The sequence below is a fragment of the Orcinus orca genome, chromosome 3 (genome assembly GCF_937001465.1).
Source record: "Orcinus orca chromosome 3, mOrcOrc1.1, whole genome shotgun sequence".
NCBI classification, from domain to species: domain Eukaryota; kingdom Metazoa; phylum Chordata; class Mammalia; order Artiodactyla; family Delphinidae; genus Orcinus; species Orcinus orca.
In genome coordinates, this window is record NC_064561.1 from 52,144,797 (window position 1) to 52,169,310 (window position 24,514).

General features: G+C 42.6%; 2 protein-coding genes across 6 annotated transcripts in view; both read right to left on the minus strand.

Annotated features, from left to right (window-relative positions):
- The window catches only part of LSM11 (LSM11, U7 small nuclear RNA associated), a 30,279-nt gene extending 16,442 nt beyond the window's left edge, over positions 1-13,837 (minus strand). Inside the window, exons 1-4 of one of the 2 annotated variants that reach the window (XM_049707830.1) lie at positions 13,341-13,823; positions 7,960-8,099; positions 6,060-6,143; positions 5,164-5,372 (exon numbers count right to left, since the gene is read on the minus strand). In XM_049707830.1, the coding sequence (XP_049563787.1) occupies positions 5,164-5,372; positions 6,060-6,143; positions 7,960-8,099; positions 13,341-13,788 (881 nt within the window). In that variant the 5' untranslated portion in view covers positions 13,789-13,823. Of the gene's footprint in view, positions 1-1,018; positions 5,373-6,059; positions 6,144-7,959; positions 8,100-13,340 lie in introns of those variants that run through there. The other variant, XM_004280976.3, reaches the window with a different exon arrangement.
- A 1,718-nt stretch (positions 13,838-15,555) lies between these two features.
- THG1L (tRNA-histidine guanylyltransferase 1 like) lies at positions 15,556-23,617 on the minus strand. Of its 4 annotated transcripts, none has more exons than XM_004280977.3 (6): positions 23,389-23,617; positions 22,391-22,567; positions 21,563-21,732; positions 20,671-20,759; positions 19,356-19,463; positions 15,556-18,298 (listed from the first exon to the last, which is right to left on the minus strand). In XM_004280977.3, exons 1-6 carry the CDS (start codon positions 23,577-23,579, stop codon positions 18,137-18,139), a joined length of 897 nt encoding a protein of 298 aa, XP_004281025.1. In that variant the 5' UTR covers positions 23,580-23,617; the 3' UTR covers positions 15,556-18,136. The 4 variants fall into 4 exon arrangements, 3 of the variants coding, with proteins under 3 accessions (XP_004281025.1, XP_033263805.1, XP_049563788.1); XM_033407914.2 differs by having other exon boundaries at positions 21,563-21,637; positions 23,389-23,526; XR_004477518.2 differs by having other exon boundaries at positions 18,179-18,298; positions 19,145-19,463.
- Positions 23,618-24,514: the final 897 nt, after the last annotated feature.

Below are 24,514 nucleotides of genomic sequence, written 5' to 3' on the forward strand. Positions count from 1 at the left end.
ATTTAACAATGAGGAGTAATTTCAAGACAAGAATAAAAGTCATGTTTTTTCTTTTAGCAGCTGGTATATGAACAGTGAAACTATAAATACAGAGAGTCATCCAGGTTTAGCCTTGTCTAAAAAACATTAATAAGTCACGGTGCAGAGGGGTATCCCCAGGGTTGCCAAACAGAAGGCTAATGCCTTTAGATGTCAGTATGAAATAAGCAAATCACTTTTCAAGACACTGCTTACTATCTGCTTTGCTGTCAGGACAACAGAAAAAGAACTGGACTGCTGCCCTAGAACTTAGCTCACACATAATTCAGCCAGACACTCATTGTTTCAATCACCCCTAAATTTTTTTAAAACACATCCCCCCGCCATCGACAGCTCTAAAAACATAACATCAGACATTTGCTCGGAAGGACTAAAAATCAAAATCAATTGCAGTGTATTCGGAACAGCTTTTACGGCTTTCCTGAGGGACAGTTCCTATCTCTTAAGAGAATGTTTTTAAAGAAGCACTAACTCTGGTAGCTTATCAAACTACTCTTTATTCTAAATAAATAAGACCAACTGAAGGTCTCAGGTGTACTTCTTCCACACACACCCCCTCCCCCAGATCTCCAAACCATCCAAAGCCATTTCTTGACAGAGAGCTTTCATTTTTATTAGAGGAGTGCAAGAGAACTTACAAACATGTGAAAAATACTCGAAACACCGACAGTAAAGGAGGCCCAACCCTTCCTCAGAGCCCAGAAAACTGTGGCAGGAACCCCAAAGGCTTATCTTAAATCCATCAACTCAATTTGCCAGAAAGTCATGACAGACCACTCACCGTTGCCACACAGGCCTAGATGGGATTTTCCTTCTTTACAATCACTAAGAAAAGCCTTCTGGGAGTTATTGCCCAGAAGAACACAGGCTGATGAACAGAAGCTACTGAAAAGGGGTCGACTGCATTCTATATCTGGCACAGGAAAAGGAAAATTAAAACATCTGGAAACCATTACATTTATACCACGATACTCTTAGGTGAATCTTTACCTTCCCTCAGCAACCATTTCTTTCATAAAAAATACACAAAGGCTTAGAAAGCATTGGGGCAGCACCAGTGACAGCTACCTGTCTTTGAATAATTTTAATTTTTTCCTAAAGGCAAAATTAAGAGAAACTTAAAGAAGTAATTTACAGAACAGATTCTATTTCATGGTTTTGCCCATGTCAGCTGCTATGGAAACAGTACAAACAGAAATACAAATAGCCACTCTACATCAAGTTAGGTTTCCATTTTTTCTCAAGGGATAGAAGCAGTACACCTAGGTTTCTGTAAGCCTTCTGAGGATGAAGGGCAGCTCATAGCTCATGGCCTGACAATCTCTAAAAGTACTCCTGGACTATTTCACCATGAGGATAGGTAAAGCCCTTCTTCATTCGCTAACGACTCTAGCAAGGATTCTATGCACCTAGACTTTAACGCTAATGGTTTCTAGGCTTTCTGACTTGACATGCGCCATGCACGGAGAGCAAGGAACCAACCAGTCCAAGGCCACCTGCCTTAGACACTGATAACTCCAGCTAACCATCGCACAAACGGCCCACCTGTTGTAAATGGTCTCTCAGAGGAAGCAGAAATACTTCCCAAATACTAGCACAAACAACCTAAAGTACAGTCTCTCCTAGTGGTGAAGCAGTAGAACCATCTCTGTGTACAAAGAATGGCTCATGAAATCGTTCTGGGGGTGCAGCCACACCTTCCATTTCTCGATCCCTTGTTACTTCCTAACAAAGCTGGATACTCCTGAGAAGACCTCAACAAGTGTACAGGTCTGCCCTGTGAACTGCCCCAAAAACACACTGCCATGTCTAGAGATTACTTTGAAGAATCAAAGTTGAATGTTCAAAAATAAGTACTAGTGTCTCAAGCCCAAATCCCTAGAGAATACCAGAAGCCAGTTTTGCTGTGTTTTGGCTGCTTAGGACCCCCTTGACGAGTTGATGGGGGGCCTCCAGAAATCTACCATTCTGGCTTTTACTTTCCCTTTTTCTTTTCTTGCCTTCTGAGGAAGACTTCAGCTATTTCCATAGCAACTTATTTAAATGTCCTAGATGACCACATTTTTGAGCAGCATATACATTTTTAGGACATATTTTTCATTCCTTTTGAACAATTTCTCCCATAATAAAGAAAAAGCAATAATTAAAAAAAATTACTTCTCTAAAAATATGGTTATCATGCTTTGTACACAACAGCACATTTACTAGATAATACTCATTCCAGAATCACTGTCCAAACCAAACAAATAAATGGGGGTATATGGGCACATAAGACAGATGACACACAGTTTTGTTTTTTTTGTTTTTTTGCGGTACGTGGGCCTCTCACTGCTGTGGCCACTCCTGTTGCGGAGCACAGGCTCTGGACGCGCAGGCTCAGCGGCCATGGCTCACGGGCCCAGCGGCTCCGCGGCATGTGGGATCTTCCCGGACCGGAGCACGAACCTGTGTCCCCTGCATCAGCAGGCGGACTCTCAACCACTGCGCCACCAGGGAAGCCCGACACACAGTTTTAAAATAATTTTCAGATCCAGAATTAGTAACTTGGGCAGAAAAGCAGTAAATCAATCCTTATATGGATACATGAAAATTAAATGCAAACTAGAAAACGAGCATGTGTTTAAAATAAATCAGGTTAGATTTAATCAGGCACTACAATGAATGGAAATTGATTATATTCCTTTTGATTCCAAATTTCCACTTTATTGGGAAAATCTAGTAACCATTACAGCTTCTAGCTGAGGGACAAGAGGACAGACAGATGGCGACTGCCAAACAGGGAGGACTGGTAAAGAGGTAGAGGCAGGGGTGCCTGATGATTAAACAAGACAACTACTAATTGGGGAACTGAGATTTTAGCCATACTGTTTAGAAGAGATTTAGACTGGCAGATTCCAAAGATAATTGTTCACGAGCGTTTGTAACCTAGAACTTCTCTAAATGTTTAGTGCACCTAATCTGGCTCTAAAGAGTATATTTAAAATGCATTTTGAAACAAAATCAAATAAACAAAACAAAACAACTTCCACAGATGCCTCTTTGGGGATGCGTTGTTTTTAGGTGCGCATCCTTCCTTCGGTGCTGTCATATAAACCCCTCAGAAAGTGCAGTGGAATTCCCTCTCATCCTGACCAGCAGAGGGCGGGGGCTGGGATACGGGGGCGGGGGGGGGGCAGCAACGAAATGCCCCTCTTCCTTTACTGAAGATACTCTTCTGAACACTTCCATTGTCCCTTAGGAGGAAGGAACGGAATATGGAAAACAGTTCCTGAAGATATCACTGCTTTTTGATAACAAGATCGTAACTGTGACACCTATGGAGATGACTCTCTGATATTATATAGCACCTACCTTGCTCATGAAACACTGAACTTTTACCAAGCTATGAAACAGGGTGAGTAAAAATCACTCATGGCACTCACACGTGTTAAAAGACTTTAAAATGCCTTCCCCAAATTCTTTTACTCAGTGCCCCTGTGAGGTAGGTGTCTGGTGGGAAAAAACTGAGGCACAGAGGGGTTAGTCTGCTCTCCTCTCACTACATGATGAGCCAGAGTCCCAGCTCCTTGAACTTGATTCACCAGCTTCTCAGAAGGCTTATTTAAGTAACACGACAAATACAGCAGAGGAAGTTTTTCTTTTCAAACGTTTTAACTAGTTAGCTATTTATCATTCTCACTTTGAACCTAAGTTATCTAAAATAAAACCAAATAATGTATAAACTAACAAAACAAAAGGTCAACATTGCCTAACAGTCTGTGTCAAGATATAGCCTATTTTGCACTGGTGATTGGAAAAGCATATGGTTCAAGTAGAAGTAGTAGCAGGTGGTCTAGTGTTCCTGTTACTCAAGCCAGGCTGAGTAAAGTGTCCCTTACAGACACCACCGCTGTACTTTGTGAGAACCTCTTTGGTCTGAAACAAGGGAATAAAACTCCACCCCTGTTTCATGGAAACCATCCTAAAAGATACTCTAGACAGGGGCCAGCCCTGCCTGGAAAGAGTACTCTTGGCCACATGATGAGTGTGTATTATTGAGTCCACGCAGAACTCTTTGAAGCCAGACATGAAGGTCACAGTCTCCTGACATAAAGCTCACAGGACAGGTCACACTATATACAGAGGGGCAATACACAGGGTACATGCACTAGCACCATGCCACAGAAGTGAAAGAGAAGGACAAGAGCATCTTATAGTCCCATCTGGTACACCATCTGCAGAAGCTATCTCTGGCAAGAGGAAGACCAACAACGAGGTCCCATATTTCTTTCCATAAAGTGGAGAGGCATAAAAACACAGCATTCATTGCTAGATGCTTTGAGCATACCACCTACCCAAATTTCACTCTTACATAAACTGGTGGGCTTCTTATATCTTATAGATATTAAAAGATAACAAATTACATTTCTTGATCGAGAGAATGGTGTAGAGCAAAATTCAAAGGTCATTTACAAGATGTGGGTTCAGGGCTCAGGGTGATTTATACTGCTACTCTTAGAAACAAATTTATGAGTACTCAGGGCACTAGCTTTTAGAAATGAGATCATTCTTTTTGAGGTGTTTTTTTTCTTCACCGTGCTATAGTGTCTGTGGAGTGAATTCAATTCATACCATGCTCCCTAATTCAAATCTAGTATTTGGTTTGAGTGTCTGAAGTAGACCAAGATACCAAATAAGATGCATGTACCTCTGTACAGCTTTTGCCTTGATATTAATGTACACACCCACCCACCCTCTCAAGGCCTATTTCCCCTTCAGGGACCTCATCTCCCAGAAGGCCCGAGCCTGGCTCTATGCTCTGCACATGGCAGACCAGAGGGAATCATTCCAACTCATAGCTTCACTGGGATACTAGGATATAGCATAGCAGCGATTCATGCATCTTATTTCGAAAAACCAAAGCTCAAGTGAGGCCGAGCTGGTCACTGTGCAAGATGAACCAGCAGGACATTCTCGCCTCGAATGAAAATCTGATTTATGTGTCGAGTGAATACCTGCTGGTAATCCACTTTGGGCTTTCGCTTTTTCTTACGGGGCTGGCCCCTGGAAAGGGTGGTGGCCCTGGAAAAGGTACCTCCCGCACTCGACCCTTCTGTCTGTGTAGTCCTCCCTGACAGCTCTGACCTGGACTCCTCCCTTGCCGATGCCTGCAGGGAAGAAGGGACGGAGCGGGAACGCTTGCGTGAACCCCGGTCAGTGTCTCCTCGTCCCCACACTGAAGCCACCTTCCAGGTGGATGTCTGGGAGTATCTGGACAGAGTGGAGTCTTCAACTGCAGACTTGGAATCTGTTTCCTTCTTGGAGGAATCCTGCAGTTTTAGTCGATCAAAGAGCTATAAGGAAAGCAATGACAAGTATTAGCCTTCCCTTTAGCTTACAACATCCCTCTTCCAATATGTAGAAGAAAGACTAGATTCCTTTATCATGCTCTGTGGACTGCTTGCTTTGCAATTTTTAAAAATTTAGTGGGCTTCCCTGGTGGCGCAGTGGTTGACAGTCCACCTGCCAATGCAGGGGACACGGTTTCGTGCCCCGGTCCGGAAAGATCCCACATGCTGTGGAGCGGCTGGGCCCGTGAGCCATGGCCGCTGAGCCTGCGCGTCTGGAGCCTGTGCTCCACAACGGGAGAGGCCACGGCAGTGAGAGGCCCATGTACCACAAAAAAAAAAAAAAAAAAAAAAAGTTAGTAACGAATTTTCTATTTCTAGCCGTAACTCAGATAAATCAATAAATATGTCAAGAGAAAAGGCACCCACTTTTCCTATGGTATAAAACTGAAAGACTTTTAAACCTTATAAGAGGTAACTTGTTGTTCAAACAATATGCAAGTAAGAAGCACAGACTCATTTTTGATTCGCTGGATGCATGGGAAGAGACTAATGAAGACCGTGGTCCAGGCACACCTGGTTGATAGCAATAGGGCTTTTCCACTTGGAAACCCTGGTCCCTGGGCTCAGTGATCTTAATTCCTAAGCTTGAAAGCATGTTGGGTACTCAGAAAGTCAGGGGAAACTGCCTACCCTAGTGAGAGTCAATGAAGAATCCCGTTCATATGCTTTGCCTAGAACAGGTTTTCGGTAGGTCTCATCCACATCAGTAAGTGCCTAGAGAAAAACAGACCAAAGTGGGGAAAATAAGGTAGCATTCAAATATTATTTTTATAGCTTTCAGGAAAAAATTTAAAAGGCAGAATAACATCTAATTATAGCAGAACTAACCTTAACAGGTGACTCAGCTCTTGGGCAGAAACAAATGGTTATACGTGGCACCCTCTGAATAGGAATTCCAAGCGGCTATGACCATGTAAGATGGGTTTCCCCTATGGTAAGGTGACTTTACCAACGCAGGGTAGAGGTTCATAAATTTCAGGGAGCATGAATATCTAGGAAGTTTATTAAAATACAAATCTAAGGCTATCCTCCTAGAGATTCTTCATCCTGGGATGAAGCCCAGGAACTTTCTACTTGAACCAAAAACCCCATGATTCTGATGCAGGACAGCCTCAGACCACACGTTAAGAAACACTACTGCTGCTTTTCCCTTTTCAGTCTGTATGTCTTATGACAGCAATTAATAGAGATTAACCAGGGTAACGCATAGAATTGCTGGTGAATTCTTGTTGTGGAGAGATGAACCTCACAGGAGAGCTATTAGGGTCAAATCAGATCAGGTATGAGAAATTACTTTGAAAAGTGTGAATCACCCTACAAATATAAGCTGACAGTATTATGATTACCACCACTGTTATCAAATATATTCTTTTAAATCTTTTCCTTCAAAGGTAAAATTATAATAAAATATTTTCCCTACACTTTAGAGATGAGAAAACTGAGGCTCAGAGAAATTACTTGGCCTAGAGTCACACAGCTACCAAATGGTGAAGCTAGGATTCAAATCCAGGTTTTCTGATTCCATACAGCTTAAAACATGGTCTCCGAAGCCAGAAAGGATAAAGTCATGGTCCTTTCACTTACTAACAGTGTGATCTGGGACCAATCTTCCAAAATCGCTAGCCTCAATTGCTTCATTTGTGAAATAAAACAGTGATAGACCCACAACTTATTCATTGAGATATTATATATAAAGCCCTTAGTACAGTATCTGGCACATAGCACGGGCTTAATAAGTATTAGCAACTATTATTATTACCAAGTTATTTTAATTGCCTCCTATCATAGTTGTGCTATAATATATCCCTTCTCTCCTACAAATGTTTAGTAAATAGACAGTAAGCCTCTAGAAGACTGAGGGCACGTGCTATACTCCTTCACAAGGAAACACTATGCAAAGTGTCCGGCTTATTAATATGTCTGCTTCCCCTCTATCCACATCTGTCTTTCTGAAAGCTGTAGAGTAAAAGTTCCTTTCTGAAATTTCTGTACCTAGCACTGTGCCCAGCCAAAGTAGGAAGTCAGCAAATATTTTTAAATGAATGAAAAATAGTTGGTAGGAAATCAACATAAAATTACTAAAAGATGAAATAAGTAATTATTCCTTAAGGCTAGATTGCTCAACCCTGGCACTCATAACATTTTAGACCAGATAATTCTTTGTTGTTGGGCAGGGCGGCGGGGGGTGGGGGTGGGGTTGTTTTGTGTACTGTTGGATGTGCAGCAGCAGCAGCCCTGGCCTCTACCCACTAGATGCCAGTAGTACCCCATCCCACAGTCGTGACAATCGAAACAAATGACATTGCCAAATGTCCCTGGGAAGGAGGAATGGGCAAAATCACTCCAGGTGAAAGCCTCTGCCTTTGGGAAAAGCAATAAAAAGAACTTTTTTGTTATTGCCCAAGAGAGTGCAAAGATTCTAGCTCCTCTGGGAAGTTATTCTGGAGGTTTTGCTGAATAAGGTCCTTGAGATATATGAAAAATTTAATCCCTAGAAGGTTCTCCAGCCCCTTGAGAAAGGTTTAATTACCATATTCCAGAACTTGTCAAATGCAACAAGGAAGCCCGTACAGACGCCCCGAAGTCCCTTGAAAGTGCGGATGTGAACATTCACCTTCACCCCCTCCCGGATACAACGATGGAGTTCACCCAGAGGGCTGCCTTCGTGCACTGAAACAAGAAGAACAGTCAGCACAGCATGAACACCTGCTCTCATTCCCAGAATTAACAACCAAGACCACCCAACCATCTCCAGCAACACAAGGCAACACGGTGTAGTGTCAGCCACACCACAGGAGCAGGAAGGCCCAGCGGGCAAAATGGCTAGCGTAGGCAATGCACACTGAATCGAAACAAGATTCCCTGGAACGTGGAGGGAGCTGTATGGCTACCATCCAAATGTTTCACTACCTCTCTACCCTATTTCTATGATGTCACTGATTCTAAGAGGCACCATCATTTTAAAACTTTTTTGGGAAAAAAAGAAATACTACATTAAATGTGTGCATCAGCAGCTAGATTCTTCTCAGTTCTATGCCCTGTTAAGACAACCTTTTTCAGGATAAAGCTCATGAACCACATATCCAGCTTGAGCCTTCCGAAGAACAAAAACCCTCGTCACAGGTTTAAAGGAAATGAACCATGTAACTCATTTGCCCTGAAACACATGCAATCGTCTAAGAAATAATGGCCTTTCGGCCTCTCAAGTCTGAGCTACTTCATGCACGAGCTCTCTGGGGCCACTAGTGTTTCAGTGTATATCATCTTTACAGTAGGAGGAAGAGGCCTGGTTGTATTCCAAGCCTTGCTGGTATAAAGGCACCTGCTGAGCATCTGACTCTTATGACATTGCTGATAAGCATCATACAAAAAGAGCAGTATGACAACTCATGGGAGGAATGCTGGGATTATAAACTGCAGCTTTTACTATGATGGACTCTTATTTTCAGAGCTTGGGAGCAAGGCTGAATTTTATTTTTATTATTTCATGTTAACTTAGCCTTCAAAATATGCTGGCTATACTACATAAAATCTCCCTAAAGAAAACTGCGTGAGCACACGCGTGCACACACACACACACTCTCTCTCTCACAGTCACATTCACACCCACACATACACAGTCTCATTCTTCCCCCCAAGTTTGCAAGGCACAATTCTTTGGAAGTTATTGTCATTGACAGTAAACAAACAAAAAATCTCTGTTTTGTTTCTAGTGGCATAAAAGAGAACAAAAGTCTTGCACTTCAACTTGGATAACTAAGGTGGTTACTCTTAACCTCCTTACCCCTCACTCATAGATTGGCTTATAAATGATGGCAGTGATAAATTAACACAAGAAGATATGCTTGGATTAAGTGACTTAGCACCCTTAGATTGAGGGTTCAGCAAGAAGGCACAGTTGGAGGCAGAGTGACAGAAACAGTGGCCTTGGAAAGGAACATGAGAACCTTGGTCTGATCTTCATCACCTATCCCTCCTCTAGCCATCTTTTAAAATTCTTTGAACCTATGACATATAAAGATGTATGTACATATATCTGGATATGTGTTATAGACAGTGTCAAATCAAGCACTGTAAACAACTTTTAGGTCATTATAACTAGTTGTGTGAACTTGGCGAACAACTTTTTCTCTATAAGCCCAAATTACCTCGTTCATAAAATGAGGTTAGACTAGTTAACTTCTAGAGTCATGTAAGGAATAAGCCTTTATAGTTCAATTTCTTAGAAACTGATCACAATGCCTGGATTATTCCGTTTACCTATACACATTCACTCCCCTTTCTCACCATACACGTATATGTTCCACAAAGGGTGGAAAGACCACTCTTTTTCTAACTTGAAAGAAAACAGGGGCACCACTTCTCCCCATGCACCCCTAAATCAGAGAGGAAGGACAGGCATGTATCTTAACAACTGTCTCTTATTCTAATTAAATGGCAAACTCAGGTTTTCCACCCTCACATGTGTGCTTTTCTTTTGATTTTTTTTCTTCCAAAGATTTAATAAGGTGTAATTCCAGGGAGTATTTCTCTCCTTATGTGATCAAAAATACAACACTAGCACCACCTATCAGAGCAAAACGCCAAGACAAAAATGAACTTCACATTCTGAATCAGAAGGCACAGTCTGAATCTCTTCGCAGCAGTGTCTGTGACAAACTCCAAATGCATATGAACCAGGCTTCTATATATATAGATAGATAGATGACACACACACACATATATATATATACACATACACATATGCCTTATCTTTGAAAAAGTTATTCTTCCAAATCCCGCTCTCCATTGCCATTACTCTTGGGCCACACACTTCCAAATCCAGGTCATTTTTAACCCCACTCTTATTTTTCCCTGCTTGTAGCCAATACTAAGTCCAAACAATAGATTCTCAATAACTAAGACCTGCCCTTTCTTTTCTCTTTCCACAACTAACAATACAGTCCAGGGCCCATCAGATGACTGGTTCACTTCAAGAGTCTCCTAGCTCCCCTCCTTCACATCAGCAACAGCATCATCATCACTGTCACCAACATTATCACCAATTACTGAGCCCTCAGTATGGGCCAGGCCCTATGGTAAGTTTAACTTTATACACATTATTTAATCCTCACAACTCAAACAGGTTTAAATAATTTGCTCAAAGTTACTTACCTAGTAAACAGCTGAGCCAACAGTCAATACTGGCAGGTTATGTGCATTCTGACCTGGGGCTTTTAATTATGAGAGTCTAAAACTAATAATAACCACAACAGCAATCTACAACAATAAAAACAGTGACATTTAACACTCACTGAGTATTTCCCTACATGTTAGGCCACATTACAATTGTAAACCTTTAAATGTGTTAACTAATTTAAACTTCACAACTAGATTCTATTATTGACCTCACTTCACTTATGAGGAAACTGAGGCCCCAAAGAGTTTAATTAACTTGCTTAAAGTAAAACAGTTGGAAAGTGGAGGAGCAAGTATTCAAACCTAGGCAGTCAAGCCCCTGAGCCTGTGCTCTACTCTACCTCCCCAAACACATTTTACTACTAGAAACTCAGCAATCAGAAACATTTGCCCTACAAAGCCTTTTGCTTAAGAATATACACCATGGTTCCCACTCTCTCTCATAACAAAGTCAAAGAAAAACTCTTTGGTCTTCAAAACATTCTGGCTACCAATCCCTTTCTGGACCCAAATTCAGTTCTCATTGATCTGGACACAAACCACATATGCAGCACCTTCCACCCACCAAAAAAAAAAAAGCAAGGAAGGAAACATTAGAATGTATTCTTCCTCTCCTGAGAATAGCATAATGGTTAAGGATATAGCCCCTGGACTGGGACAACCCAGGATGAGCGGCAAACTGACTAGTTACGTGATGCTGGGCAAGAAGTTGAACTCAATGAGTGTCAGTTTCCTCATCTATAAAAGTGGATCCAAGGGTAAAATGAGATGCAATGCATCTAAAGGGCTTAACATGTGTATAGCACATACTGGCTCAATAATAGCAGCTATAATTAACAACAATAAAGTTACCACCTGACTTACAAAGGGGCATGAGGAAACTTTCTGGTGCGGATTTGCTCTGTATCTTGATTGTGGTGGTGATTTCACGACCATACACTTGTCAAAACTCACTTTAAAAGAGTGAATTTTGCTATGTGTAAATTATACCTCAATAGTCTGATTTTAAAATAATTGCTGTTATCTTCAACCATGCCCTTCCTTAACTTCAAGACCTAAAGCTGACCTCATACATGAACTATTTCTTGAAAAAATCTAATCCTCACCCATGCTTCTGTACTTTTTTCGCTTTCTGAAGGTCATCAACTCTTTGTGCTATCTACTCATCTTTACCATGTACACCCAAGTGTTTCCAGGGGTGGGATTAAAATTTTCAGTGCCGAGGGCACATTCTGAGACTTTGATTCCAGGCATATATTTATCATGGGAAGTCAATAAAGTTGGCTTTCACACACTTTCATACCAATAATATAGCAAAGTGCTCCACAGGTAAAGGCAAAACCACCCACCACATAGAAATATTTCTTTTCTCTTGAAAATCTTGGAAGCAAAGCAATGATTGGCAAAATGGAAATAAATGTTACAATCTGAGACTTGGAGTGCATTTCAAAGATCTGATAGTGGCAAAAAGTATGGGCAAAATAAGGTCCCCCAAACTGCTCTTAATTTAGGAACATGCATAATCTATCTTTGTGCCACTGCTGGGCAAGCAAACTGGAATAAACCCTAGCTCAGGCAGGGATTCTCCGGCATAGTAAATCATCCGACAAAGCCACCCCTAACAGCACTCAGCTTTTCAGGATGTTTCTCTCTTAACAAACACATTTCTAGAAATGAAACAAAATATTCCTTTGCTTAGCACAACCCTCCATTCCAAAGGCAGTGATTTAATAATGCCAAGATTTAGCTATCAGGATACAGATGCTCTGAATGGCTAAGCAGGTCATCGTGTCCATGGGGCAGATGTCAGAACTGCTTGCCAGATGACAAAGATATAACCCTGGGCTGTTTTTATTCCATTTATACAAGACCTAACACACATTAGCAACTTCTGCTGTTTACAGCTTTACTCTAAGGATCTGTTAGGAGGCTGCAAGAAATTCCCTTGTGCCATTTACACCTTCAGAACATGAAATAACCTGTGCATATGGTAGTATGAGCCTGACAGACACAGTCCTGCACTCAGCCTGGCAGAGTGGCCGTAAAATAGCGTCTGTGCTTCACTGGCATTTTGTGCCTGCTGCATTCCAGGACTTGTGACTTGCTAATGTGAACATAGGTATATCAAAACCCTGCAGCCCTTCTCCTGCTTACAGCACTGAGAACGAGCTGTCACTTAATGTGCAGGGGTTGTGGGATCATGTCTCCTGTGCTACCTTAACAGATTTCCTCACACTGCATCCCAACATCCCCAAATCTCAATGACCAAGCACTCTCCCACCCCTAATATTGGCTATGCCCTCCCTCCCCGCACCGTGCGTGGTCCCAAGACCTCAACACCTCTGCAAACCCTACCTGTGAGGTCCCGTTTCCAGGCCCACCACCTCTCCGGACCCCCCATCACTCCTGCAGATCCTTTCTGCAGGCTCCTCATCACCTTTGTAGGCAGTTCCGTGGACCCCATCACCTTTACTCACGTTATCCAAGCAGACACTCCCCACGGCTATTAATTACCTCCACAGCCTTACCACTCTTCCCCCGCAGCTCAGACAGACCCTTCTTCACTCCTCAAGCTGACCCTCCCCACAGTCGCTGATTATCTCTTCAACCTTTACCAAGACCCTCCCCCGATACACGTAGACCCGCACCAAGCCGCTATCACCCCGCAAACGCCTCCAGGGCCGCCGCCTTCTCGACAGCTGGCCCGGCCCCAGCCCCGCCCGCCGGACTCACAGGGCATTCTCGTGAGCACGTTGCGCGGCGCCTTCCTGCTCCGACCCAGACCCCGCCGCCGCGCCCCGGCGGCCCCGTCCCCTTCCTCCTTGGCCACCATGAGGCGGCGGAGGCGCTGGATGCGCTCGGGGTCCGGGGCGGGGATGTCCGGGCGGCGGCGGGTCCTGCCCAAAGGCCCGGCGGCGGCGGTGGCGGGGTCCCCAGAGCCCGCGGCCGCGCCCCGCGCCCGTCCGCGCCCGCCGCCCCGGCACCCGGTCCTGAGGAAGCTCTCGTACTCGGCCAGGTTGTTGAAGCAGGGCGCGTTGGGGTAGGGGATGGGAGGCAGGCGAGGCGCGTACAGGGCCAGCAGTGGGTCGAAGCTGTCAGAACTGACATCCAGCCGCGGGCTGGGCGGGCGCGCAGGGCTGCCGGCGCGAGCCGACCTCGCCCCCCTCTCCCGCTCCTCCATGTTTGAAAGGCCCGCAAGCTGAGGCCGATGGGAAGGAGAGGGGGCCGCCAGAGGGCGGCACTGCGCAGCCGCGACGCGGGTCTCACTGCGCCGGCCTGGCCGCCAGGGGACAGCATCTGCCCGCGCTCTGCGTCTCCGGGGGTGTGGCGAGCGGCTGCGACCCGCCCGGTCCTCGCAGCGCATCAGCGTTCGGGGAAGAGGTTAATTTGCTCTAACGCAGTGTTTCCCCCATCTATATCATTATCAGTTTGGGTGTTTCCTAGTAGTGCGGATTCCCTGGGGGTGGAGCCCGGGCCCGGCATCTTAACAAGCTCCCCAGGTGTTGCTCTGCTCTCTGGAACTGCGCTCTACTCCTGGCTTGCGCTGGCGGGAAGCAGTGGGAAAGAGGGCAAGGAATGCCCTAGTTTGCTCTCATGCCGAGTACCACTGGGGTTTAGCCTAGGTGGGCTCCAACTATTTAGCTTCTCTGGCTCTTTACATTCTCATCTAAGATGTAGAAATGGTTGCCTGCCTCACAGAATTGTCCAAAGAATGAAGAGATACTGCATATAGAGCGCATAATAAATGCTCTGTGAATGTTAACTAATATTGGTTAAGTGTACAATGAAACTGAAGGATGATGGGTGGACCCTGGTACTGCATTTCCTACACCCTCTGCAAAAAGAAATTTACGCATACACCAGAAAGACGCTAGTATTAAGGCGAATTCACTATCACTGATCTTGTAAGCATTGCTTAGCACCTGGAGGAAATGAGCATGCCGCGATTGGAGGACAAGATAACAAGATTTTCAAAACCTGGTTGTACTTTGGAGCCTCTGTTCAGCGGAATATTTTGTTTTTTGATGTTAAAATTATAGTCTACTCTACACCAAAGGCCCAGATATTACCCCCTCATCCAGCAGAACCAAGGTGTTTCCAGTCACCTACAGGCCACACAAATCACTTTCCTAACTGCCACCACTCTCCCAAACTGCTATCAACTGGTATTAATTCTATACTAGTTGCTTTTGTGCATATTTTAAAGTTTCCTTAAGACCTGGAAAGGAAGCCCCAGAGAATACTATTCTCTTAGAGAGCAGGATGAAAATATACAGCTGTGAAGTATACTTTAGAATACATGATGCAAAATAAAAAAGATAACATAAAAACTACCAACAATGCTTCTGATAGCACTACATAACTCAATAGGTAAACCCGGGTCATTCCTTTGCTCAAAACCCCTGCCCCAACACAAACGTCAAACCTGCAAACTGCTGGCAATTCAACGAGCAAGTGCACATCCCCGTCTTGTAACAAAATCAAGTGATAGCCTTTGTGGTATCACATAGAACCCACAGAAAACACAAAACTTCCGCGGGTAGTTGTCTTAAAAATTTGTACTAATACCTTATATTTGTTTTGATATAAAATGCTATAATTTACTTACAATTAAGTTAAATTTGCCAATCAAGAGCTACATTCTTATTGCCTTACTTGGCCTATCAGTGTACTAGCCTAGGTATATCATATTTGGGCCTTGTTACACAAAGTGTGGTACATTGACCATTATCCACCAAAAGCCTTTGAACCCCAAAATCTTCATGCGGAAAGCTTAGAACTGGCATTTTAAATGAGTATTTCAAGTAAATTTGTTGCATTCAGAAGTCTGTGAACCACCACTATGATGAAGGGATGTGAGCCTGGCTTATGTAAAGACATACACACATGAAAGTTGGACTCATACTGCGTTTGTATGAAAAAAAACAAATGAAAAATTAGGCCAAGGGAGTTGAAAGCTTTATTTTTTTCTCTCAAAGAAATCAATTACCAAACATGAGCCATGTCTCCTATTCCCACGAAGCGAACAGAACAGGAAGGGAAAAAAAGGCATTGACAGATGGGGTGTCAATTGGTGAGGGATGAGACCAGCCGTTGCCCTTTCAAAATTACATTTTCTTCTTGGCTGTAAATTCTACAATGCAAGACCAGGCACTGGGATGTGGGCTGTCTCTTAGTTAATTCTTTATAGAGCCAAATTAATCTTCTTCCTCTACAACATGAAATGAGGACAAGAGGAGACATGAGTTCTCGACCACCTACCCCCACTGCCTCCCCCCTTCAGAGGCCAACGGCTTGGCGACACGCAGTTCCTGCTGCTCCTCACCCAACTCCACTGGCCCGTCGGCAGGCAGAACTATTAGGACTCCTCTGCCACCTGCTACCTGTGACCCCAAGATGAGGGTTGGTCCCTCTGTTCTCCAACTCAAATGTCACTGTTCCGATTATCCAGAGGCTACCTGAGAATCTTTTTCAGGAAGTCCACAGGAAGGTGACTTTCAAAACTGAAGTGTCTAGAGGACAGAGAGTAAATGTTTCTTCCTCCTCGTTCATTCATTCTCGCTGTTTTCTTTCTCCCACATAAACAGGTAATTCTCTTTCTTCTTAGAAAGAGGTTAAGTGGCCTTGTAATCATTGCCCCTGGCAAGATGATCATGATGATCAGGCTGCCAACTCCACAAAATCAATCTAGGGAATGTTTACACAAGGACATCCAAACTACAACTCATTTGTTCAGCTCAAGTTGCCAATCTAGAGATTGGCACAAAGCCCTGAGTTTGCCCTGGAATTCCTGAATTCAGAGGCATCAGGCAGGCATCAACCCATATTAACTCCAGGTCTGCCAAAGATGAATGCAAGTAGATAGGTGGGCAAGGTGACCAAGGTCACTGGATTCTGTGGTTAAGAATAAGTGGGTGACTGGGCATATACCCTGAGAAAACCAAAATTCAAAAAGAGTCATGTACCAAAATGTTCATTGCAGCTCTATTTACAATAGCCCGGAGATGGAAACAACCTAAGTGCCCATCATCGGATGAATGGATAAAGAAGATGTGGCACATATATACAATGGAATATTACTCAGCCATAAAAAGAAACGAAATTGAGCTATTTGTAATGAGGTGGATAGACCTAGAGTCTGTCATACAGAGTGAAGTAAGTCAGAAAGAAAAAGACAAATACCGTATGCTAACACATATATATGGAATTTAAGAAAAAAAATGTCATGAAGAACCTAGGGGTAAAGCAGGAATAAAGACGCAGACCTCCTAGAGAACGGACTTGAGATTATGGGGAGGGGGAAGGGTGAGCTGTGACAGGGCGAGAGAGAGTCATGGACATATACACACTAACAAACGTAGTAAGGTACATAGCTAGTGGGAAGCAGCCGCATGGCACAGGGATATTGGCTCGGTGCTTTGTGACAGCCTGGAGGGGTGGGATAGGGAGGGTGGGAGGGAGGGAGACGCAACAGGGAAGACATATGGGAACATATGTTTATGTATGACTGATTCACTTTGTTATAAAGCAGAAACTAACACACCATTGTAAAGCAATTATACCCCAATAAAGATGTTAAAAAAAAAAGAAGATGTGGCACATATATACAATGGAATATTACTCAGCCATAAAAAGAAACGAAGTTGAGCTATTTGTAATGAGGTGGATAGACCTAGAGTCTGTCATACAGAATGAAGTAAGTCAGAAAGAAAAAGACAAATACCGAATGCTAACACATATATATGGAATTTAAGAAAAAAAAATGTCATGAAGAACCTAGGGGTAAGGCAGGAATAAAGACGCAGACCTACTAGAGAACGGACTTGAGGTTATGGGGAGGGGGAAGGGTGAGCTGTGACAGGGCGAGAGAGAGTCATGGACATATACACACTAACAAACGTAGTAAGGTACATAGCTAGTGGGAAGCAGCCGCATGGCACAGGGATATTGGCTCGGTGCTTTGTGACAGCCTGGAGGGGTGGGATAGGGAGGGTGGGAGGGAGGGAGACGCAAGAGGGAAGACATATGGGAACATATATATATATGTATAACTGATTCACTTTGTTATAAAGCAGAAACTAACACACCATTGTAAAGCAATTATACCCCAATAAAGATGTTAAAAAAAAAAAAAAGAATAAGTGGGTGAGAGTAAAGTTTGGGCTCATCTTCTATCATAGGTGAAAAGAGCTTGACAAGTTTTTATAAGGCTTACGCCACAATCTAAAAATGATTCATTTTGCAAGACATAAAATAGTTCTTGCTTTATAAAAATAGTACCACGATTTTTAAAAAACTGTACTTCTACCAAAGGAACCATGTTTCAACACCGAAAAATAGGTGTTCCACTTAAAGCAGAACAAGATACACCGCCCACATTCATCCCTTCTTTCTCTGTTCCCCTCCCAACCAGAGTCATGTCACTCCCAGGACACTGTTCTGCATGGCACAGATGCTAGGGCCACCTAAGGCCAGGAGACTTGGAGGACCCTGCATGTTCAAGCACACCAGTAATGAAAAGCAAAGGGTCAGCTGTCTTCATGTAGGATTTCTGGATGTTCCTTCCAGAAAGCATCCCCAATGACATCGCAGTGTAAGGGCACCGCCTTAGTCCTGGTCCGGGTCACCACCATCTTTCTTCCTTCCATTTCTGCTGGCAGCCTAACTTCTTTTGTCGTGACTTCATCCACCTATAGGTAAAGTTAAAATATTGACACATTAACTAGAGAGTCGGTTTGGGAGAGAAGAGGGAGAAGTGGGGGAAGTTTACTTTTTTACTTTATATACTTCTGACAAATACGTATTTTCAGGCATATATATATATATGAACATATATATACATATATATATATATATATCAGAGATATATGTATATCTCTCACCATACATGAATTTCTTTACAACTAAAATACTTTTTAAAAAAGTTATGTTGCTATATTTTGAAAGGAGACCTTAGGAACAAAGAAGGGATTCTATGTTCCTTGTTAGCAATAACCATAAAATTAAAGACATTTCTGCTCTCCCACCTGCATTAAGAAGGATCCGAGTCTGTGCCAAACAAATGTTTTAAAAATACTAATAAAAGAGCTGAAGCTGCCAGTGGGATACCTAATACCCCTTAATACTTGAAAACATTCATTTCAGAAAAAAATACTTTAGACAGAAGGAAATAAACTTAGAGACTTCATTATGCCCAGGAGCTGGAACAGAGCAAAAATATTGGTAGAATTAAGGATACAGGTGAATGCACAGACAGAATATTAAGTTAAGTATGAATGTCTAGGGAAGCCCTCAAACATTCTGCAAGGGACAGAACCCTCACATGCAACATCAGTTCCTTATATTACAGTTCTCATGGGATGGATGGACCATTTAATGGAATTATCCAGTGTGGGAGAAATTATTTTTTTAAATGTTCTCTGAATGCAAAAATTCTCATATCTGCACTTACCTGTTTAAAGGGGTTTGATGAGATTTGGGGAGAGCTTATGACATGGAAAAGTGTAATAATTCTAAAATTCTGTGATTCTACTTACAGAACGGGGGAGTCCAGATCACAAGGTTCACTGACAAACTGACAAAACGAGCATCCATAATAATAATCTATGGCATCTCATTTTGGAAAGGGTCTAATTTGTGCTAGTGACTGGAGTCACATCAGCATACAGGCAGCAGGCAAGACAAAGCCTGGGATGGGCTCAGGCTTTCCTTCTGACCTCCGTTTTTCCTCAGACGTAACAGCATTACCTTCTGCCATATCAACACAGTTCCCTTCCTATACATCAGTGGCTCATTATTGTAGTTGATGTTGAATTCAGAAAATAAAATCTCATTCTTGTCTGCTGTAAGAGTTCCCTGAAGAAATAAAAACACATATAAAAAGCTTTGTAGGTCTTTTCTCTCCCCTAACCCCACCTATCCATTCCACTCCACCTAAACTTCCACAACAAATCAAGAAGTGGAAGCATTTCATCAAACGTCATATAGGTGTTAATGAATTTTCATCTTAAAAGCAGTTGAAATCTTATTTAAATATCAAAATTGATAAAATTCTCTTTTGTAGCAAATAACTGCCTTTACAAGTCACTACTGTGATGGGGTGAGAGGAACTAATAGTAAGAGTACCGATTCTGTACTGGATAGCTTTTGTATTATTTGACCCTCATAACCATCTCCATTTTAGAGATGAGAGCTCTGAAGCTTAGAAAGATTATATAAATTTTCCGAGGCCAAAAGTGCTCTTATTCGTATAAGAATCAAAATCTGATCTCAGCACTTCCAAACTCTGGCTAGATCTACCAGTCTTCCTATTACTGCTACATATGCAACTTTATCATGATTGTTAATAATGACAACCATTTACTGCGTCATTTTAAAGTCCCAGGCATTGTATTAGGAGCTAATACAACACATCATCTCATTTCACGGTTAGTTTTCCTACAAGGAGCATGGTCATCTAATGATACAAGCCAGTATTTAGTAAGTACTTACAGTGTGCCCTGTACTAGCCTTTATGTGTTTTACATGCATCATGCCATTTAATTCTCACCAGAAACCTATGAGGTAGGAACTACTATCTTCTACATTTTACCTATTAAAAACTAAGGCAGAGATGATAAAATTAAACAAAAGCCTCTGAGTACAATTATCTGACCCCCAGAGCCTAAACTCTTAATGATACACAGGAGTCCTAACCCCAAGGAACTCCAGGTCCCCAGCAGGGATTGACAATCATGAAGCAGCCAGGTGGGGCTGACAAAAAAAGAAGAGCATGTGCCCTTTATAGGGGGCAGCCTATACACAGCTCCAGCTAAGCACTACCATGTGGGAGTGTAGAGCCATTATTAAATCCATTTTCCAGCTGAGGACACTGAGGCTCAGGGAGTAGTAACAACTGATCCACAGTCACAAAGCAAGCAAGCAGCAGACCTGCTACTAGTATGATCTTTCTATCTTTTCAAAACAAAACCATAAAAATTTAAGAGCTTAAAAAGAAGGCCAAATGTCATGAGAGAGCGTAAACTGTCCCCCCTTAAGTATTAATGCAGTAAGATCTTTATACCTGTAATCTCTCTTGGGCTTGTATTGGTGTTAATCCAGACTGCTGTACAAGTGCCCAGAAAACTGTATTATAAAGATTATTGATGTGACCTGTAAGGAAAACATAGTTGGCACTGTGTACGCACATAGAATCTTTATTCAATATTCACCCTTCAAAGAGTACTGGAACCCCACCTCTCTCCCGCAGAGACATATAATTACTTGCGCAAAGCCATACACAGGGAACACAGGGGGAAGTGGTCAAGCAGAAAAAACTTATTTCCTAACAGTTTTATCCTGTCATTTCAGTTGTGCTTTACACAAATCTGTTAACTTGTGCATTAAGCTAAGGAATACTTTCCAAGTTATTTGATTTATATTATTCCCACCTCTCTTCCAGTTCTCCTGGCAAAATCAAGACACACCAAATGAATAAAAGTCTAACAAACATTCCACCATAGTCATGTAAGGAAGGGTCACAACTTGAATACCCACTGAAGCCAGCACAAACATAGGCGTGTAAAGCAGAGTTCCCAGGGGAACAACAGGGAATGGTAGAGGCTGAGGCACACTGGCTCCTATGTGCATGAATGTGTGCCTGCGTGTGTGTGTTTATGTGTGTGTGTGTGTCTGTGTGTATAAAGGCAGTAGTCACTACGCAGGTTCTGACCAATACTAAGTGGGAATATAGACCTAGTATTGCCAAATCTGATTTTTCCAAAAAAAAAAAAAAAAGTTGGAAATAGGTAGTATTTACATAAAACCTTCCAATTTTTCAAGTATTTTCAACTAATTTAAAAAACTTGAAATATTGCATTCCAAACAAAATACATGGGCCAAAAATGTATCAGATCATCACCTCTAATATAAGGAATCAGTAGTTTAACTACATCTGTTTATTTGGTTTCACTTACAATCTGCTTGCCGCCAGCTGAGATAGTCCTTTAAGGTCTGGTTGCTAGGATACACCACGACTCTTCCATCAAAGCCTGGGGGATACAGAAGGGGCTGGTCCTCAAAGTAATCCCGCCAGTAAAACACATAGCTGGAGGCGAACTGGGAGACCACGTGAGTCATAAACTTACTTGCAAAAGGCACAGTGGGTGGAGCAAGAAGAGAGAAAATACATGATATTAATTCAACACCATGACAGGGTCTGTGGGTGTAACAGAGAGATAACACAAACTGTCTAGCAAGCCAAGAGTGATGGGTCAAGAAAAACTATTTTAGTATTTCAGTTATATATTTAAAATGCAGCCTGTCTCTCCTTCTAGTCCTATAAGTAATTTACTAATGTCAAATGTTATTCCATAGCGTGTGACGTGAACTTATGGTTCAAGAGGTTTTTTTTCAAGTCTTGGAAGGCGGGGAACCATTGTTTTAAAAACATCCCAATTCATTACGTGATCTGTTTCCTGTGAGAGTTTCAATATACTGCCAAATCAAATATCAGATCTGTCTAATTTGTACTGAGAACCTCCTTAACTAAAACTTTAGTTTCTCTTTCTAGTCTTAATGTTCAATGCCAGATCAGTCTAGAAGCTAAGGTGATGGCGAATACAGAGAAAAACTTAAAGAGGTATACAGAATGCTCAGGTATCAGATGCAAGTACAACAGTCTAACCTGTTATATACATACATTCTGCAGTTGCAAATACTACAGTCTGTAAGTTTGTGATTAAGATAAGCAGAAGCCAAATGCTGGTAGGAAATATTCTGAAGGAGCTAGGCCACAAAATTACCTGGCTCTTCTTTTAAACCAATTACTTTTCCGCTTGAACACAAAGCTGTACTCATCACTCTGCCCATATGCAATCACAATATCCTCCAGTTCTTCCATTACGGTTTGGGCACATTTAGTCATTAGATGGAGAGCACGGCTGTCATTAGGTTTTGCAAAGTTGTGCTTCTCAGCAAACCTTCATAAGGGAGAAAGAAGAGGGAAAAGGGTATGGGTGGAAGAGAGCTTGTCATTAATACCACAGATCAAAGGGGCTACTCAAAGAGCGCTGTGAGTGTGCTGTGAGTCCAGACATTCCAGTAGCCACAACCTGATCCATTTCGTTAAGAACTCTAGTTTTTCTTGCTCTAACCAACTGAGAAAAAGTAACATAAATACTAAGCCTCCATTCCCTTTTCAGTGAAATGGGGATAAAGTTACTTCATAGGATTCTCCTGAAGATGAGAGGGAGATAAATATAACTATGCCTGGCTCCTTGGAAGTGCTCAATAAATGTTAACTACAATAAGCATTACTAAAGTAACACTTTTAAGACTTAAATTCCCATCTTCCTGCTACACTTTTCTTTTTTTCTGACTTTTTCCCTCCTGAATCCAGTCCATGTGTTCTGCTACTTATAATGAAACAACATACTCTACAGTGGTGCCCACAGCGAGGCCAGAACGGGCCGCAAAACACTCAGCCCTCAAAGATACCTACCAAAATAGCTTGTCAATTTGTTGAAGAGCTGAAATAATGGGCCCGAGAGTGACTTTTTCCACCACAGTCTTGCTAACGGACACCCCAAGCCAGCTCCTCACTAGGGGAGCACCGTGTCTCATTTACCCCACCTAGCTCGCGTTCAAGCCGGTTGTAGCCAGCACGCAGAGTGATGCTCAGTGCCGCGCGCTCACTGGCTGCCGAGTTACCCCGGTAACCACGAGCTCGGGGCTGCGACAAATGCGTCGCATTCTCTGGAAGCACTGGCGAACCACGCAGCCCTGAGCCCAGCTCGCTCACCGATGGAAATTCCTGCCGTCCAGCCGCACCACCACCCAGCAGTGGGCAAGGCATGTGTCGTCAGCCTCGAAGTCCCGCACGTACTCGAACTTGCTCTTTGCCATTGCCGCTCCCAATTTCAAGCACCGTCTCAAAGTGACGGAAAAGGCAGCCAAGCAACCGCTAACTTTCACGGCGCCAGCAGCCCACATTTCCCCCACGGAAATGGAAACACCAGAGAGCTCCACCCCGGAAGTTCCTGTGTCTTCTCACGGTCGCTCTAGCCGTAGTGGAGGCCAGCATCTCTCTCGCTTCTCCTTGTAGTTCTTAATGGACTTCCGGGCCTGGAAGGAGGGTTCCATGCTTCCCTTAGCACTACTCATGGCTGCTCGCCTGTCTCCTTCCGTCCTGCAACAAATCATTCTCACGAAATTTTAAAAAATTCATCTCTGGCCAAGTTTGAAGGTTTGTGATTTTTTTCTTTCCAAATAGTATTTGTTGTAGAAAATGTGGGATATATCGAAAAATATAATTAAGAAAATTAACACTTCATGCTTCCCCTCTCCCCGTCAAAGCACTGTGGAAGGTTCTTTACGGTCTGTTTTTATATATGTATGTTTACACAGGGAATACACAAAATTGGAATCAGACACCTGTGCAATTTTTGTATTTTTTCCACTCACCTCGAGTATTTGCCAACGTCATTAAATATTTCAAAGAGTGACTTAAATAAATTAATTAAAAGGACTCATTCTAACATACGTAGTACTAAATTAAGTCATTCAACTTTTTCACAAAGACTCATGCTTGAGATCTTGTTGCTGGTAGATACTAGTAACAGTAAAACCCTCATATTTGTACGATGCTGTATGATTTACAAAGCTCTTTTGAATTCATTACCTTCATATATATATATCCCTCAAAAAAAATCATTCAAACAATATAAAAGTATATATGGTGAAAAGTAAACCTCTCACTGACTCCTAACTCCCTACTTTAAGCAATCACTGTTACCAGTTTCTTGCATATCTATTCAGGGAGAGATATAGAAATAGAGACAGGGATGAACATAGAGATAGAGATGTGTTTCGTTAGGGGCCAAATTATGCTCAGAGACTGAGACTGTCTTTGCTAATATTTTATTTAC

What these genes read in the sequence shown, in the direction of transcription:
- THG1L (XM_004280977.3), bottom strand. Translation starts at nt 23,579, where the DNA reads ATGTGGGCTGCTGGCGCCGTGAAAGTTAGCGGTTGCTTGGCTGCCTTT. An exon ending in TGGTTTAAAAGAAGAGCCAG is followed by an intron (nt 21,733 to 22,390) that starts GTAATTTTGTGG and finishes GCCTTTTGCAAG; the next exon opens with TAAGTTTATGACTCACGTGG. An exon ending in AAGCCCAAGAGAGATTACAG is followed by an intron (nt 19,464 to 20,670) that starts GTATAAAGATCT and finishes TTATTTCTTCAG; the next exon opens with GGAACTCTTACAGCAGACAA.